Source organism: Babylonia areolata, chromosome 1, assembly GCF_041734735.1.
Source record: "Babylonia areolata isolate BAREFJ2019XMU chromosome 1, ASM4173473v1, whole genome shotgun sequence".
NCBI classification, from domain to species: domain Eukaryota; kingdom Metazoa; phylum Mollusca; class Gastropoda; order Neogastropoda; family Buccinidae; genus Babylonia; species Babylonia areolata.
Window position 1 is genome coordinate 42,907,812 of NC_134876.1, and position 17,500 is coordinate 42,925,311.

Sequence of the window (17,500 nt, forward strand, 5' to 3'; positions counted from 1 at the left end):
TTCCCCTTTACCTATTCCCCAATCACCTATTCCCCATCACATATTCCCCAATTACCTATTCCCTATTCACCTATTCCCCATCACATATTCCCCAATCACCTGTTCCCATTATATCTATTCCCTATTCAACTATTCCCCATCACATATTCCCCAATCACCTGTTCCCATTATATCTATTCCCTATTCACCTATTCCCCATCACATATTCCCCAATCACCTGTTCCCATTATATCTATTCCCTATTCACCTATTCCCCATCACATATTCCCCAATCATCTATTCCCTATTCACCAGTTCCCCATTTACCTATTCCCTATTCACCAATTCCCCATTTACCTATTCCCTATTCACCTGTTCCCCTTTACCTATCCTTCAATCACCTATTCCCTATTCACATTTTCCCCATTTACCTATTTCCCTTATGCCTATTCCCCATTCACTTACACTCTGTTCACTTATTTCCAATTTATCTTCTTTTTTCCATTTCACCTTTTCACCATTTGCCGGTTTCTCTTTCATCTACACCCCCCACATACACACACACACACACAAACACACACACACGCGCGCGCGCGCGCAAACGCCACACACACACACACACACACACACACACACACACACACACACACCACACACACACACACACACACACACACACACACACACACACACACACTACAACCATCATCGCCATTGACGTACTGTCCACTCACTTAGTCCTAATTCCCCGTTCGGCTCAATATATCAAAATTTACTTGCTGCCTAAGTGACCTTCTCCTCCTTCGCATACTTCTCATTCACGTATCACCCATTCACTAATTCCCCACTCGCCTGTTCTGTCGCCATTTACGAATTCCCCTTTTAACTATGTAGATGTTGATTCTGAGTAGTCTGTTTTCGGATTTTTCCTTCAAGTCGAGGACGAACATGCGCACGCGCGCGCTCACACGCACGCACACACACGCACACACACACATACACTCACACGAGTGCGCACGCGCGCACACACACGCACACATACACATACACACACACATACATTCACATACATTCACACACACACACACACACACACACGCACGCACACACACACACACACACACACACACACACACACATACACACACACGCGCGCACGCACGCACGCACACACACACACACACACACACACACACACACACACACACACACACACACAGAAAATTGCCACAGAAGCCATCTCACCATAAAGTCATTGCAGGCACGCTCCTGTCTTCAGAAGGCTTGAACTAAAAGTTACACGTCTAAGACATCTCGCATCTTTAAAAAAAAAAAAAAAAATTTAAAAACTTTTAAAAAATCTTACGTGCTCGTGTGTCCGACCTTTGGACAGAAGCCACTCCACTGATGACTATTGGAGTCGGCACGCACACCCTAGCCTGTAGGATCCGGAGGGGGGGGGGGTGGAGGGGGGAAGGGGGGTTTGGGAAGAGGTGGGTGCCACTGGCCACTGGGGGTCGCTAAAAGACGGTTAGCAGGCTTGAAGTGTTGCATTAGAAGCATGTCCACATGCCTGTCTGTCTCTGATCGGGTGGGGTGGGGTGGGGTGGGGGAGGTAGCAGTAGTTGGTGGGTGGGGGGGGGGTGGCGGGGTCGAGACATGAGCGCGGGGCGGGTGGGCGGGGGGGGGGGGGGTCGATCAGTACGGGATGGAAGAAAAGGGAAGATGAACGGAGAGGAGGAAAGGGGGCGGGGGCTGGGGGGTTAGGGGGGGGGGTACTGGGTAGGATGGGTGGGGGGAGAGGAGAGTTGAGAGGGGGGGGGGGGGAGGGGGTGAGTTTGGATGGGAAGTGAAAGCGTGGAGGAAACATAATGCGTGCATAATTATTCGCACGTATGTTCTATGTCTCTGTTTCTGTCTGTGTTTGTGTCCGACTCTCTCTCTCTCTCTCTCTCTCTCTCTCTCTCTCTCTCTCTCACGCACACACACACTCTCTCTCTCTCTCTCTTTCTCTCTCTCTCTCTGTCACACACACACACACACACACACACACACACACACACACACACACACACACACACCCTCTCTCTTTCTCATCTTTCTTTTTCAACCTCTCTCCCTCCCTCCCTCCCTCCCTCCCTTTTTTTCTTTCTCTCTATCCACTGCCTCATTCACGTAAAATCCCACTCGTGTATATACGAGTGAACGTGGGAGTTGCAGCCCACGAACGCAGAAGAAGAAGAAGAAGAAGACTAACATTCCCACAGCCCTGACCAAGGGGAGACAGACGTTTGCTTTCTTTGAGTCCTCTCCAGAAATCTGGCGTGCAGGTGGGCACGTGCTGTATGACGTTGACGTAATCCTCGTTAGCACCTGTCACATTCATCAACACTGGCAGGCAGTCCTGTGTGATCGCTTTGCTCTACCTGGGGTATTGCCAACACGTCGGGGGGGGGGAGAGGGTGTGGGTGTGGAAAGCAGACTGCCTTTGGTTTTGTTGTGTGTTATGTCTGGCTTGAAAGTGTGTGTGTGTGTGTGTGTGTGTGTGTGTGTGTGTGTGTGTGTGTGTGAACGGGGTGTACATGAATGCTTGGTGTGTGTGTGTGTGTGCGTGTGTGTGTGCTTGAAAATCAGAACACTTTCTTTTCTTCAAGTAGACGTACTTGACGCAAATAATTTTAGCGCAGTCAGTTCAACCAATAGACAGTACATCCAGCAACAAAAAAATATTACGTATAAAGTAAATAATCATCATCACACATAGGCAACAAAAGGAAATCACGATAGATAGGGGGTATACTTTTTTTATTATTTTGTCAAGACTTTCATATGGCTCGGGCAAACACAATCTTAAATTTGTATCCAAACTACATTCACGTTAAAACTCTGTTGCATGGAGATCTTGTTCTCCAAAATCATACAAATATATTCATATTTCAAACTGTTCACCAGTTTATCTCCGATTTAAATAGATTTTAGCTTAGAAAGTATTGTGAAGAAAGGGTACAACATGATTCTATTCGTAAAACATATGTTGGATTTATTTGACTGACCAAATATTCAAAGTTGAATGGATTGGCCAATGATCTGTTATAATTTCTCCTCTCCCCTCTGTTCCCCCTCCCCCACCACCTTACCCACCATTCTAAATTTTCTTCTTCTTCTTCTTCTTTTTTTTCCCCCTTCGTGTTTTTCTTCTATCAGGCCAATTACTCTGGTGATAATAAAATTAATCTCATGTTAATATTGATATTAGCATTATTTTACTGTATTATGTACTGTTTCTTTATTTGTTTTATTTCATTATTTCATTACTTACTGTTTATGAATGTTATTTGATACAATTCATAATATGGTTCATCAGCCGTCATGATAAAATTGAAGTGCAACGTTGTGAGCACAGTATAAGCTTTAAGCTTGTTGATGCTCTTTTGTCATTCATTGCATTGTAATCATATGTATTGTTGAATAATTAAAGATTATTTAAACCATGTACTTTTTTGCATCAATCCACCGAAACATTTAAGTGTTTGTATAAATGTGAGGCCCCACTTGTTGTGTCCATGCAACAGGGGCTGTTTTTGTCCCAGTCAGAACTCTACTTTTCAGATATGATAACTCAGTGTATGGGAGTTTTTGCCTCGGAATAAGTGGAATCACAAGGCAATGGAAAACATCATAATTAAAGAACCCCCCACCGCACCACCACCACCCCCACCCTTTAAAAGTACAACAACACCGACGATAGCTAAATCATCACCCTGAAATACGAACGCTCCTGTTATTGTCGCATTTTCTGGTTATATCGTATTCATTAGCAACATCAGCAATTGATTATCATGTCGGTCTAAGAGTGAGTTACGAGGTAATCGCACTCAGGCCGACAATAACCCCAGAGCTATTCACCGTACTGCTGAGCACGTCTGCAAAGAAGGGGGTAGCGAAGCAGAGTCGGGACTTGTAATTGCTCCACCATTGTCCGGCGTTGTCGTCACGCTGTGGCAGCTGTCCATTTGATTAATGTAGGCGGTCCGAAAACAGCTGAGAAAATGACCAACAGTGACAATGAGGACTACTTCCCCCCTGGGTACTTTTATATATATTTAGGTGTCGTCCGCTAAACTGCCTGATGCGAGTTTGATAGATTCGCTGCGGAATGGCAACTTTTGTTATTTCGTTTGTTATTTATTATTCCGAGCGACAGTCCAAGAACACGTTCTTTTTATAGCCCATGTATCACTCGTTGTTTGTGACTCCACTGGAGAAGAAATGGTTCAAGGCGAAGGGGACTGGGATGGGGGTGGGGGGGGGGGTGTTGCAGTTTGACAGTGACAGTGCGTTAGTACACTGTCCCACGTTGGAGATTTGGCAGTTTTTGAAGTCGGTGTGACTGAGTGAATTGTCCACTTCAACCCGTTTCACTGTTTCCCGTCATTCTGCTGACTCCCTGTCAAACATATATTCACATAGATAGATACATACATACATAAATACATACAGACAGACACACAGACACAGACACACAGTGAGTGTCTCACACACATACACACACACACACACATACACACACACACACACACACACACACACACAATCACAATCACAATTGCATACATACCTACATACATACAAACCTACACACACACGCGCGCGCGCGCGCACGCACGCACGCACGCACACACACACACAAAATTGCATACATACCTACATAAATACCTACAACCCCCCCCCCCTCCCCCCACACACACACACACGCATGCACACACACATAGACACACACATAGACACACACACACACACACACACACACACAAAATTGCATACATACCTACATACATACCTACAACCCCCCCCCCCCCCACACACACACACACACACACTAAAACACACACACGCACATACACGCGCGCGCGTGCCTGTTCATGCTAACGATCCCCCTGACAACAAGAAGTACAAGAGAAACGTGGGCGGCCTTTCAGCGATCTACTTGTAGTAAGTGGACACTAAGACGTGGAAGGCAGGGGAGGGACAGCCCGCAAAAGAACAGTATTGACATGGGGACTGGAGGGGGTAGGGGGTGGGGGCACTGCAGGACAAGAGGTCTGGAGGGTGAGACCTATCAGACAGCATTGACCACAGAGGGACAGCCTGCAGAAGCAGTGCCACGGACACATCACTAAGTCCTGCCTGCCCCCCCTTGCGCTGCTATTTTTAGGGAGCTCCGCCGAGTCTCCGTCCACCTAAGGGTCATCCACATCTACTTCCTTTGTTGTTCGTCGTATTGTTATTGGAGAGACCGAGTAGGGAAATGAGATTCTGGTCTCGTGTGAAGTTCGGAAGCTTTCAGCGCTGACGATATGGAAAAGACCACGAATACTTCAAATGAAGCGGGTTGCTGGAGGCGTCCCTGCTTCATCCCACTTTAGGTGGGCGTAAGACTGTATAAAGTTGTTGTCTTCTTGAGCTCTTACCTTTGTGAAATGATACAGGACTGTCAGTTGTCTTTGGAATAGTATGAAGGCAATAACCTACCTGTCTTTTGTGAGGTTTCGGACAGTCCGTTTTCTCTGCAAAAAGTAAAAAAAGCGTCAGTAAAATCACAATCCCCATCAATGTAGAATGCAACACAAACTGTCATCTGTACGTTGGCTGTTTCCATTATCACCAGCACAATTATTCTTTCTTTCATTTTCTTTCTTTCCTTTTTTTCCGTCTTTCCGTCTTTCTCCCCCCCCTTTTAGTATCATCATCGTGATCATCATTATTTTCGGTAGTAGTAGTAGTAGCAGTAGTAGTAACGTACAGCTAACACAGATGTCTCAGTTCACGAACCAGAAAGGAAGACGAGAACGTTTTAGCTTCTCTCACACATGTAATCGTTTGACAGTGACGGTTTCTTCTTTACTGTGATGATGATAATGATTATGTCGGTGGTAACGATGATAATAGTTGTGCTGATGATCATTTGACTTGTTTCCTACTGTAATGACAGTGAGAGATTTTGTTCAGGCTTTTGATTATGTTAATAATGATGATGATGATGATGGCAATGATGATAATGGCCTATATCACGATGGTGATAATTATGAATGTGACGACGATGGTGATGATGACAACGACGACGATAATGACGACGAAGACATCAGTTATGGTGATGATGATGGCGACGACAACGACAATGGTGATGATATTAACGACAACTACGATGATAGCAATGCTGGAGATTGTGTTGATAATGATGATAATGGCAACGATCAAGATGACGACGACGTCAGTGATGATGATGATAATGACGACGACAACGATGATGATGATGATGATGATGAGACGATTATGATGATGATGATAATGATGACAACGACGATGACAACGACGGTGATTTAGGTGACGACGATAATGATGACGACGACAACGTTGATGACAATGACGAAGACCAAGACCACCACCACCACGACAACGACGACGACGATGATGACGATGGTGATGATGACGATGATGATGACGATGACGATGATGGCAGGTATCCGTGATGTACGCCTCCACTTACATGCTGGTGGCGCTTAGCATTGACCGCCTGGACGCTGTGGCCAGACCCATGCACTTCAGCGGCAGCTGTGAGTACACCTGCACTGACTCCCCCCCCCCCCACTCTCTCTCTCTCCCTCTCTCTCTCTCTCTCTCTCTCTTTCTCTCTCTTTCTCCCTCTCTCTCTCTCTCTCTCTCTCTCTCTCTCTCTCTCTCTCGTGCTCATTTTCGCTTCTTTAGCTTTATTCCCTCTTTAAGGGTTGGATGTAAAAAAGCATGTTACTTGCTTTTATCTATTACCCTCGACAATAAAGATTTTGTCTTGTCTTGTCTTGTCTCTCTCTCTCTCTCTCTCTCTCTCTCTCTCTCTCTCTCTCTGCATGTCTGTTTGTCTATCTGTGAGTCAGGCAAATAGGCAAGTAGGCTAACAAACAAATGGACAAGTCAGAAGACGGGGGGGAAAAAAACAAAAAAAAAAAAACGTAACACAATCAGATAAAACTGGCGTTTGCGTGCGTGCGCACACACGCGCATGTGTGTGTGTGTGTGTGCGTGCGTTTGTGTCCAAGGGTGATGGAGAGAAGGAGACACACACACACACACACACACACACACACACCTCTGGAGAGAGAGACAAAGAGTCTAGTTTCAAAAAGGGAAAACGTCGCAATAACCGAACTGTCAGATACCTCTTGACAGTTTCCTTTGCAACGACAAAGAATTTTCTTTCCTTTTTTTTTTTTTGGGGGGGGGGGGGGGGGGCGTGGGGGGGAGGGCGGGGGGTGTTCAAAGCAAAACAAACCGAAAAAGACCCTTAGTTCAGTTATCTCCACGTGCACACGTGCGTCCTTGCAGATGTTACATGAGTGGTGTGATTTGCGTGTGAGAAATTGTTTTCGTTGCCTGAAGCTCAGCTCTGTCTTTTATTGGGGTTTTTTTGTCGTCAAGGACACTTTTATGTTGTTCGATATAATATTCTAAAAAAGAAACATCATATTTTAGTGTTTTTCTAGAATACATCTGGGTTTGGTTTGTTGTTGTTGTTGTCGCTGTTTATGCGGATTAGATCATCCAAATAATGACGTTTTCGAAAATACACGTATTCTTTATTCTGCTTTCTACAAGAAAACCCAAAATCTAAATGTGTGTGTGTGTGTGTGTGTGTCTGTGTGTTTGTCTGTGTGTGTGTGTGCGTGTGTGCGTGTGTGTGTGTGTGTGTATGCGTGTGTTACTGTGTGTATGCGTGTGTGTGTGTCTCTGTGTGTGCGTGTGTGTGTATGAACGTGCGTGCGCGCGTTTGTCTGTCTGTATGTGTGTATATATGTATGTGGTGTGTGTGTGCGTGTGTATGTGTGTGTGTGTGCGTGTGTGTGTGTGTGTACGTGTGTGCGTGCGTGTGTGCGTCTGTCTGTCTATATGCGTGTATGCATGTGTGTGTGCGTGTATGTGTGTGTGCGTGCGCGCGCGCGCGCGTGCGCGTGTGTGTGTTGGTGTGTTGTGTTGTTGGGACTGTACCCCCTTCTTCCCCTCCCCCCTCCCGCCCTCACCCACCCTTCCCCACCGTCCCACACACACACACACACACACACACACCTACCTGTACACAGGGCTGAGGGCCAAGATCCTGGTGGGCACGGCCTGGCTGCTGTCCCTGGTGTTCGCCATCCCAGAGCTGGTGCTCTTCAAGGCCGGCATCCTGTACGGGGGGCCCATGTGCATGATCGACCTCACTGAGGCCTGGCAGTGGCAGGTGAGACGGGACACACAGACCAGGGGGGAGAGAGAGAAAGGCCGAGAGAGAGTGAGAGAGAGAGAGAGAGAGAGAGATGTTTGTATGGTAACCAAGACAGCACCACATGCCTTTTTTTGACTCACTTGTGTAAACAAGTGTGTGTGTGTCTGTGTGTCTGTGGTAAACTTTAACATTGACATTTTCTCTGAAACTACTTTGTCAGTTGACACCAAATTTGGCATAAAAATAGGAAAAATTCAGTTCTTTCCAGTCATCTTGTTTAAAACAATACTGCGCCTCTGGGATGGGCACAAAAAAATAAAGAATGAAACCTAATTATATGCAAACTGCATTTACTGTTATATTTATATTTTTTGTATTCTCTAAACTTGGCACTTTGACCTCTTATTCGACCCAACAGCTAGAGCAGTCATTATTATCATTTTTTGTTCAAACAGGAACTTCTTTTGCTAAGCATGGAAGTTTTATTTATTTTGCAAACATTTGGTGCAGATAGTAAAAAAGGGAAATTACTCTGTAATGCTAGGGGAGTTAATTTGCTTTAAACTGATCTTTCTCATCTTAAACATTACATTTTGAAATTATACTCAATACATAAAAAGCTTGGATTTTTTTTAAAGTGTATCACAAGTGAGTCTTGAAGGCCTTGCCTCTCTTGTTTCTTTTTTTTTTTTCTTTCTTTTTTTTCTTGTCTGACGGCTGAAGAAAGAAATGCAGAGTGTATTGGGCTGGTTGACTGAATTACACACGGTGTTTTGTTCCAGACCCGCTGAATCCTAGAACAAGACAGTGCAATTAGAGAGAATGGTGGAACGAACGAATGAATGGATGAATGAATAAATAAACGGGGTGGGTGAATGAATGAGTGAGTGAGTGAATTAATGACTGAAGAACTTTTTTTTTTTTTTTAATTGTTGAAAGCACGCGGACATTAGATGCTCTTGCATGCTTGCAACGAAATGAGAGAGAGTAAATAAAGTGGGGGGTGGGGGGGAGGGAAGGAAGACACAGATAGACAGACAGACAGACGGACGCACGAGAAGCTCTGGGGACCACCTGCTGCAGCCCGGATTGACCATCTGACAGCATGACGTGGGGAACGCAGAAGAAGAAGAAGACAGACAGACAGTCGGAATATATAGATAGATAGATTGTATTTCTCTCTTCTTTTTTTTTTTATCACAACAGGTTTCTCTGTGTGAAATTCGGGCTGCTCTCCCCCAGGGAAAGCGCGTCGCTACACTACAGCGCCACCCATTTTTTGTTGTTTTTTTTCCTGCGTGCAGTTTTATTTGTTTTTTTCCTATCAAAGTGGATTTTTTCTACAGAATTTTGCCAGGAACAACCCTTTTGTTGCCGTGGGTTCTTTTATGTGCGTTAAGTGCATGCTACACACGGGACCTGGGTATATCTTCTTATCCGAATGACTAGCGTCCAGACCACCACTCAAAGTCTAGTTGAGGGGGAGAAAATATAGGCGGCTGAGCCGTGATTAGAACCAGCGCGCTCAGATTCTCTCGCTTCCTAGGCGGACGCGTTACCTCTAAGCCATCACTCAACTCTGTGTGCGTCCGTGTGTGTGTGTGTGGGGGGGGGGGGGTTGTGTGTGTGTTTGTGTGTTATATGTGTGTGTGTGTGTGTGTGTGTGTTTATTTGTTTATCTACTAATACATGCACAAGTTTAAAGGGATACATGAATAGTATGCATATAAATATTTACAAAGAGATCATCATAAAAAAAAAAGAATTGATAACAAGCACCGGGTTTGCTTACTGAGTGTACTGCTGAGCATAAGTTATTATTGATTAGTATGCTGGCATGTTAATGCTCTTGCTTATACGTATTGTTTTATGATAAATCCATCTACTCTGATAAAGTCGCTATTTCACAATACGTTTTTTTTGTAATTATAATCTTTAGTTTTGATTCGTGTATTTAATAAAGTTTAGATTGAATGCGTATTCGGATAACACTTATACATGTGTGACTTTAGCTAAAAGTAAAATAAAATCAAAAGTAACATATGTCTCCCCAAGTGTCCGTCTACCATAAAATTGACAAAGTCACTTCAGTGAAATCTGAAACAACAATTAAGACATGACAACTGCTCTGAAGAGACGTGGTCCCCATAGGGAGAGCAGCTGGAATTTCACATAAAGTATGATACTAATGCAGCACAACACAATACAATACAGTACAGTATGATGGAGCAAGGGGCATGGATGGTGGTTCAAGTCGAATTCGAGACTAAAAAAACACAGATAATATTACAACATACTTGTGACTTGCGGATCGGAGGTTGGGAGAGAGACCGCGTGTTTTGAAAGACAGGTTCTTCTGTTCGTGTATACACCATGTTTGATAAGAAAGCGGAACACACACACACACACACACACACACACACACACACACACACACACACACACACACACACACACAGAGAGAGAGAGAGAGGGGGGGGGGATAGAGAGACGGACAGAGAGAGTTACTGAGAGACAGAGGCGTGCAGGCGATAGATAGATTGGCAGCGAGAGACACAGAGTGAAATATACAGAGAAGGGGTGGGGGAGAGAGAGAGTGTGTGTGTCTGTGTGTCTGTGTGTGTGTGTTTATGCGCGCGCGTGTGCGTGTTTATGCAAGTGAGTGGCTCGTTATCATTGTTCTTTCTGCTTTTCTATTGTTCACTTTCTTCTGGATTATTCCTCGCTGGCGATGATATGATTTTAATTCCGAAGGTGGAAGGGTTAGCTGTCACTCGTGTTGTGTCCCATGTTGTTTATTTGTGCGTGCGCGCGTATGTGCATGCTTGCCTGGGTTGCCTCTGTGTCGTGTTTTATTTGCGCGTGCATGTGTGAGAGGAATCGAAGAGCAAAATGCGAATTTCTTTTATTCATCAGCCCATGGCTTATTGTGAAAGGATCATGGAACAGATATCATTCTGAAGCTTTCAAACACAAAAAAAGAAATATCAAGCGCAAAGGAAATATATATATATATATATACATACATATTTTATCAAAATAGATGTTGGTTTCCAACTTTGTTTTATCTATTTCAGATACATACATATGTATCTATCTACATACATGTGTGTGTGTGTGTTTGTGTGTGTTTGTAAAAATATATATTTCATGTCGTTTCATCGGATTAACAATAATAGTTTGGTTGGTGGTTTTTTATGAAAAGGACAAAACAGATTTTTTTTAACAGAATAATGATCTCATTTATGTGTTTTTATTGACTTTTCTCTTTCTTTCTAATTTGCAACGTGAAAATATTCCAGAGAGGGTTGTAGACAGAAAGGAAAGAGAGAGAGAGAGAGAGAGTCTTATTTCAAGTCGTTTCGTGGGATCAACAATATTTTTTTTTTATGAAATAAAAAGGTGAGAAGGAACAAACTAAGTTTTCGAAGAAAAAGTATGATAATTCCAGTTATGTATGTGTCTGTTTGTTGAAATTTCTGGTTCTTTGAGAATGTAACGTAAGAAGAGAGAGAGGGGGTGAACATGACTTTCTTTTTGGTGGAACCGTGGTTTGTAGGGAGGAGGTTTTTTTTTTACTGTAGTTGTTGGTGGTGGTGGTGGTGCTTGTTGTTTTGTGTGTGTGTGTGTGTGTGTGTGTGTGTGTGTGTGTGCGGTGTGTGTGTTGTTGTTGTTGTTGTTGTTGTCTTGATGTTGCTGTTGTTTGTTACAAGCTGTTGTTGTCTGTGTTGCCCTTTGTTCTGACGTTATCGTAACCGTTGTGTGAGATCCGCATGGTGCAGAATTGCGGACGTGCGGACGAGACACATTCTGTTTGCTATCGGTGTCTAACAAAACTCCAGTAATTGTCATTACTGTTGATGTGTTCGTCGTCATTATGTGCGTGTGTCAAAGTCCCAAGTCGAAACTGCGTTCCATGATGGTAATTTTTTTTTTAAAGCAATAATTGTTGTTGTTGTTGTTGTTGTTGTTGCTGTTTACATCATGCCATCTATGAAAACGAAAGAAACGAACAGTTAAACAGACAAAGAAGCAAATTGTAAATATATACAAGAAAAGTGTGATAATGAAATACACGGCTGTATTTCCGTTTCACACAAACAAACATACATGCTCGAGCACGAATAAACCACGCCCACCCCATTCACATACATATATTTCCCTCAAATTATACAAATCCACGGTAAACACAAGCATGTACAAAACATTTCACAACTAATACAAGAATTAGCACGTTTCACAGCTAATACAAGAATTAGCACGTTTCACAGCTAATACAAGAATTAGCACATTTCACAGCTAATACAAGAATTAGCACATTTCACAGCTAATAAAAGAATCTTTTCAACAAGCATTAGACTAATACTTCAAGACACGTACTTGTGTTAACCTTTTCAACTATGAAAGGATTCACCAAATTTGTTTGGCCCTAAGAAGTGTGTGTGTGTGTGTGTGTGTGTGTGTGGACTCGAGCATTAGCGTGCATATTTTATGTGTGAGCGTCTCTTTGTGTGCCTCGTCTGTTCGTTCCTTAGTTTAACGTCTTTTCACTCTGAGTGATATCAGACGAGGGTTTGGGGGGGGGGGGGGGGGAATAGGGGGAGGGAAAAGAAATTACTGTGTACGCATGCGAATCTGTGGATGTGTGTATGAGTGTGTGAGCGCGCGTGCGCGCACGCGCGCGCGCGCGTGTGTGTGTGTGTTTGTATGCCTCGTCTGTGTCTGTGTGCGCTGTATTCCTACAGATTGCACAGTGCATGATGCTTTATTACCTCCCGTAAGAGAAATCAAAATATGTGAACAATGCACAAGAATCACAGTCATACACTGTGTTTACAGAAAACGACAGAAGAAGCTTGAATATTTAACTTGATGTAAACCGTAAAAATGCAAAAATCACAGTTAAGTTACAGGCATAAACTATCACACTATGATAAATTGAATAGATGCAACAACAGGCTGTTTCATCTGCACAGGCATAAATATATCACACAACGATAAATTGAATAGATATAACAATAGGCTGCTTCAGCAGTGCAGGCATAAAATATCACATTTTGATAGATTAGATAACGACAGGCTGTCTCATCAGTACAAGCAAAAAATATCACTGTGATGATTAAATAGACATTACAACAGGCTGTTTCGGCAGTACAGACGTATAGAATACCACACTGTGATAATTGAATAGATATAACAACAGGCTGTTTCATCAGTACAGAGATAAAAAATATCACACTATGATAAATTGAACAGACATAACAACAGGCTGTTTCAGCAGTACAGGCATGGACATATCACGCTACGATAGATTAAATAGGTATAACAACAGGCTGTTTCAGCAGTACAGGCATAAAACATATCACACTATGATGATTAAACAGACATTACAACAGGCCGTTTCATCAGTACAGGCATAAATATATCACACTGTGATAAATTGAATAGACATAACAACAGGCTGTTTCAGTAGTACAGGCATGGATATATCACGCTACGATAGATTAAACAGATATGACGACAGGTGAATATATCACACTTTGATGACTGAATAGACATAACCAACGAGAAGCTGTTTCAGTAGTGCAGGCATAAAATATCACTATGATGATTAAATAGACGTTACAGCAGGCTGTTTCGGCAGTATAGGCGTATAGAATATCACACTGTGATAATTGAATAGACATAACAACAGGCTGTTTCATCAGTACAGGCACAAATATATCACGCTATAATGATTGAATAGACATATGGACAAGCTGTTTCAGTAGTGCAGGCATAAAATTTCACACTATGATCAATTAAATAGGCATAACGACGATAAGCTGTTTCAGCAGTACAAGCAAAAAAATATTACTATGGTGATTAACTCACTCAGTACGGCCAGTCCTCTCTTCTCCTCTACACAGACCCCTCGGATGTCCAGTGGGTGTCTGAATAACCCAACCTTTAGCTTCCGTCGTCAGAATTGTGGTATTCTTTCTCAACATTCACGTCTTCAGTATAAGAGCCTTCCGCTTGCAATATTTTGATGATGGTAATTGGGGTGAAACGCTGTTAACGTCGTCCTCTTTCGCCGTTCGTATGGAGAGAGTTAAAATAGACATGACAGCAGGCTGTTTCGGCAGTGCAGGCGTATAGAATATCCCACGCACTGTGATAATCAAACAGACACAACGACGACAGGCTATTTCATCAGTACACCTTCATTACCTTGTGACGCTGATGCTGTTCTGGTTTTTGTTTTGTCTCCACAACCCACCCCTCTGCCAAACCCGCCCGACCCTCCACCCACCCCCACCCCGCACGCCACTCCTCCCTCCAGGCCTACCTGACGCCCATCGCCGTCACCCTCTTCATCATCCCCGCCTTCATCATCTGCATCTGCTACGTCATCATCATCACCATCATCTGGCGCAGCAGTCACCTGCTCCGTGAGACCCGCGGCTCCAGACACCGGGGGAAACACCGTGAAGAAGGTGTGTGGGTGTGTGTGGGTGGGTGTTTGTGGGTGTGGGTGTGTGTTTGTGTGTGCGGGTGTGTGTGGGGGGTGGGTGAGGGGGGTGTCGGGGGGGGGAGGGGGTGTAGATGGGTGGCTGTGTGTATGGGGTGTGGGGGGGGGTAGGTGTGTGTGTGTGTGTTTGTGTGGGTTGGTGGGTAGGTGTGTGGCTGTGTGGGTTGGTGGGTATGTGTGTGGCTGTGTGGGTGGGTGGGTAGGTGTGTGGCTGTGTGTGTGTGTTTGTGTGGATGGGTGGGTGTTTATGTGGGTGGGTGGGTAGGTGTGTGGCTGTGTGTATGTGTGTGTGTGTGTGTAGGTGTGGGTAGGTGTGTGTGTGTGTGTGTGTGTATGTTTATGTGGTGGAGTGGGTAGGTGTGTGGGTGATTGTTTGTGTGTGTGGCTGTGTGGGGGGGGGCGTGGGGGTTGGTGTGTGTTTGTGGGGGGGAGGGTGGGGGGGAGTTAGGTGTGTGGCTGTGTGGAGGAAGGTGGGGGTTGGTGTGTGTTTGTGTGGGGGTGCGGGTAGGTGTGTGTGTGTGTTTGTGTGGGTGGGTGGGTAGGTGTGTGGCTGTGTGTGTGTGGGCAGGCTTGGGGGGGTCGATGTGTGTGTTTGTGTGGGTGGACAGGTGGCGGGGGAGGTAGGTGTGTGTGTGTGTGTGTGTGTGTGTGAGTGTTCCAGACACCGAGGAAAACACAGTGAGGAGTATGTGTGTGTGTGTGTGTGTGGCTGTGTGTGTGTGTGTCTGTGTGCGTGTGTGTCCGTCCCAGTTTCAGCCCTCTGAAACGATTTAGCAAAGTCGTTGAATTCAAAAACACGAAAAGCGATCCTACCCCCCCCCCCCCACCGCCCTCCCACAAAATAAAAATAAAATAAAATAAAATATAAAATAAAAAACGAAATTGCTTCTTCCAACGCGCGCACAAAATGCCAGCGACTTCTTTGTCGGAAAATTGGGGTCCCTCTTACCGCCTTAACGGCTACCAGAAATGTGATGTTGAAAGAATTTTTTTTTTCACTTCCTGGTCTTTTAGAAGACTGCAAGCTAGATCTGGCCTTTCGGAAGTAGGTTTTAACAAGACAACCTTATTAGTTTAAGCTCCTTTAAAGTCCAAGTATCGTTTTTCACCACACAAACAGTTTTTGTTCATAGGCAGCTTTTCAAGTGGGAACATGTGCACACAAACACAAGATGAGATTGTTTTGAAAATGGTCTGAGACTGAATCGAGGAGGAAAATTAAAAAAAACAACTGTTAAAAGAAGAAGAAGAAGAAGAAGAAGAAGAAGAAAGCGAGAAAATGTGTTGGGGCGTAGGTTGAGATGTTGGACTTTCACGACTTCTTTTTTTTTTTCTTTTTTTTTTTTTTCTTTCTTTTCTTTTTTCTTTCTTTTTTCTTTTTTTAAATTCTTATGGGCAATATGACTAGCATTTTATCTTTGTTTTTGTAATAGGAGTATAGGACTGTTTGGGGGGGGGGGGGGTAATTAATTTGTTTTTGTGGCTGCATTGTTGGTTTTCTTTTTTTCTTTTTTGTTGTTGTTGTTTTGTTGTGTTGTTGTTGTTTTTTGTTGGGGGGTTTTTTGGGTTTTTTTTTTGGGGGGGGGGGGAGGGTGTTGTTTTGTTGTTGTTTTTGTTTGTTTTGTTTTTTTGGTGGTGGTGTTTTTTTTGGGGGGGAGGGGATGTTTGTTTTAAATCATAACAGCGGTGTTCGCGCGTTCAATTTTTGCTATTCATGTACTAGATACGGCGATGAGGATAACGATGACGACGATGATGATGGTGATGGTGATGATGACGACGACGAAAGAGACTGTAACAGTGTCATGGGAAACGATAGGTGATCACGTTACTGTTGATAACGATGTGTATGCGTGTGCTTGTGTGTGTGTGTGTGTGTGTGTGTGTGTGTGTGTGTGTGTGTGTGCGTGTGTGGTGTTGTTTTGCCTACTTTATATACATGTTTGACAATGTGTATATGTTACTCTATGTGTGTATGTGCGCGCGTGCGTGTGTGTGTGTGTGTTGGTGCGTGTGTTGTTGTTGCATGCGTGTGTGTGTGCGTGTGTGTGTGTGTTGGTGCATGCGTATGTGTGTGTGTGTGTGTGTGTGTGTGTGTGTGTGTGTGTGTGTGTGTGTGCGTGTGACGGGTACAGAGCTGCTGAACGGGCGGTCCAGTCCCCGCAGTGGACAGAGCGAGTTCAGCCGCAGCAGCTCCCGGGGCATCATCCCCCAGGCCAAGATCCGGACCATCAAGATGACCTTCCTCATCGTTCTGGGTCAGTCACTCACCCACTCCCTCACTCACTCACTCACTCACACACTCACTCACACACCCACTCACTCAATCACACACACACCCACTCACTCAATCACTCACCCACTCATTCACTCACCCATTCATTCACTCACTCACCCACTCACTCACCCACTCACCCACCCACTCACCCACCCACTCACTCACTCACCCACCCACTCACTCACACACTCATTCATACACTCACTCACTCACACACTCACGCCGCACCATCAAGATGACCTTCATCGTTCTGACCCAGAACACTCACTCACTCACCCACTCACACGCATACTCACTCATACACTCACTCACTCACTCACACTCACTCGCTCACTCACTCACTCACTCTTTCACTCACTCACTCATTCATTCACTCACTCACTCACACCGTGACTCACTCACCCACGCACTCGCTCATACACACACTCACTCACACACTCACTCACTCATTCACACAGTCACTCACTCA

At 44.4% G+C, this 17,500-nt stretch overlaps 1 protein-coding gene across 1 annotated transcript in view; it reads left to right on the top strand.

Moving 5' to 3' along the window:
- LOC143282061 (cardioacceleratory peptide receptor-like) overlaps positions 1-17,500 on the top strand; it is a 205,244-nt gene that overhangs the window by 138,894 nt on the left and 48,850 nt on the right. The window contains exons 5-8 of the mRNA XM_076587554.1: positions 6,500-6,593; positions 8,112-8,254; positions 14,565-14,718; positions 16,889-17,011. Of these exons, the coding sequence (XP_076443669.1) occupies positions 6,500-6,593; positions 8,112-8,254; positions 14,565-14,718; positions 16,889-17,011 (514 nt within the window). The remainder of the gene's footprint in view (positions 1-6,499; positions 6,594-8,111; positions 8,255-14,564; positions 14,719-16,888; positions 17,012-17,500) is intronic.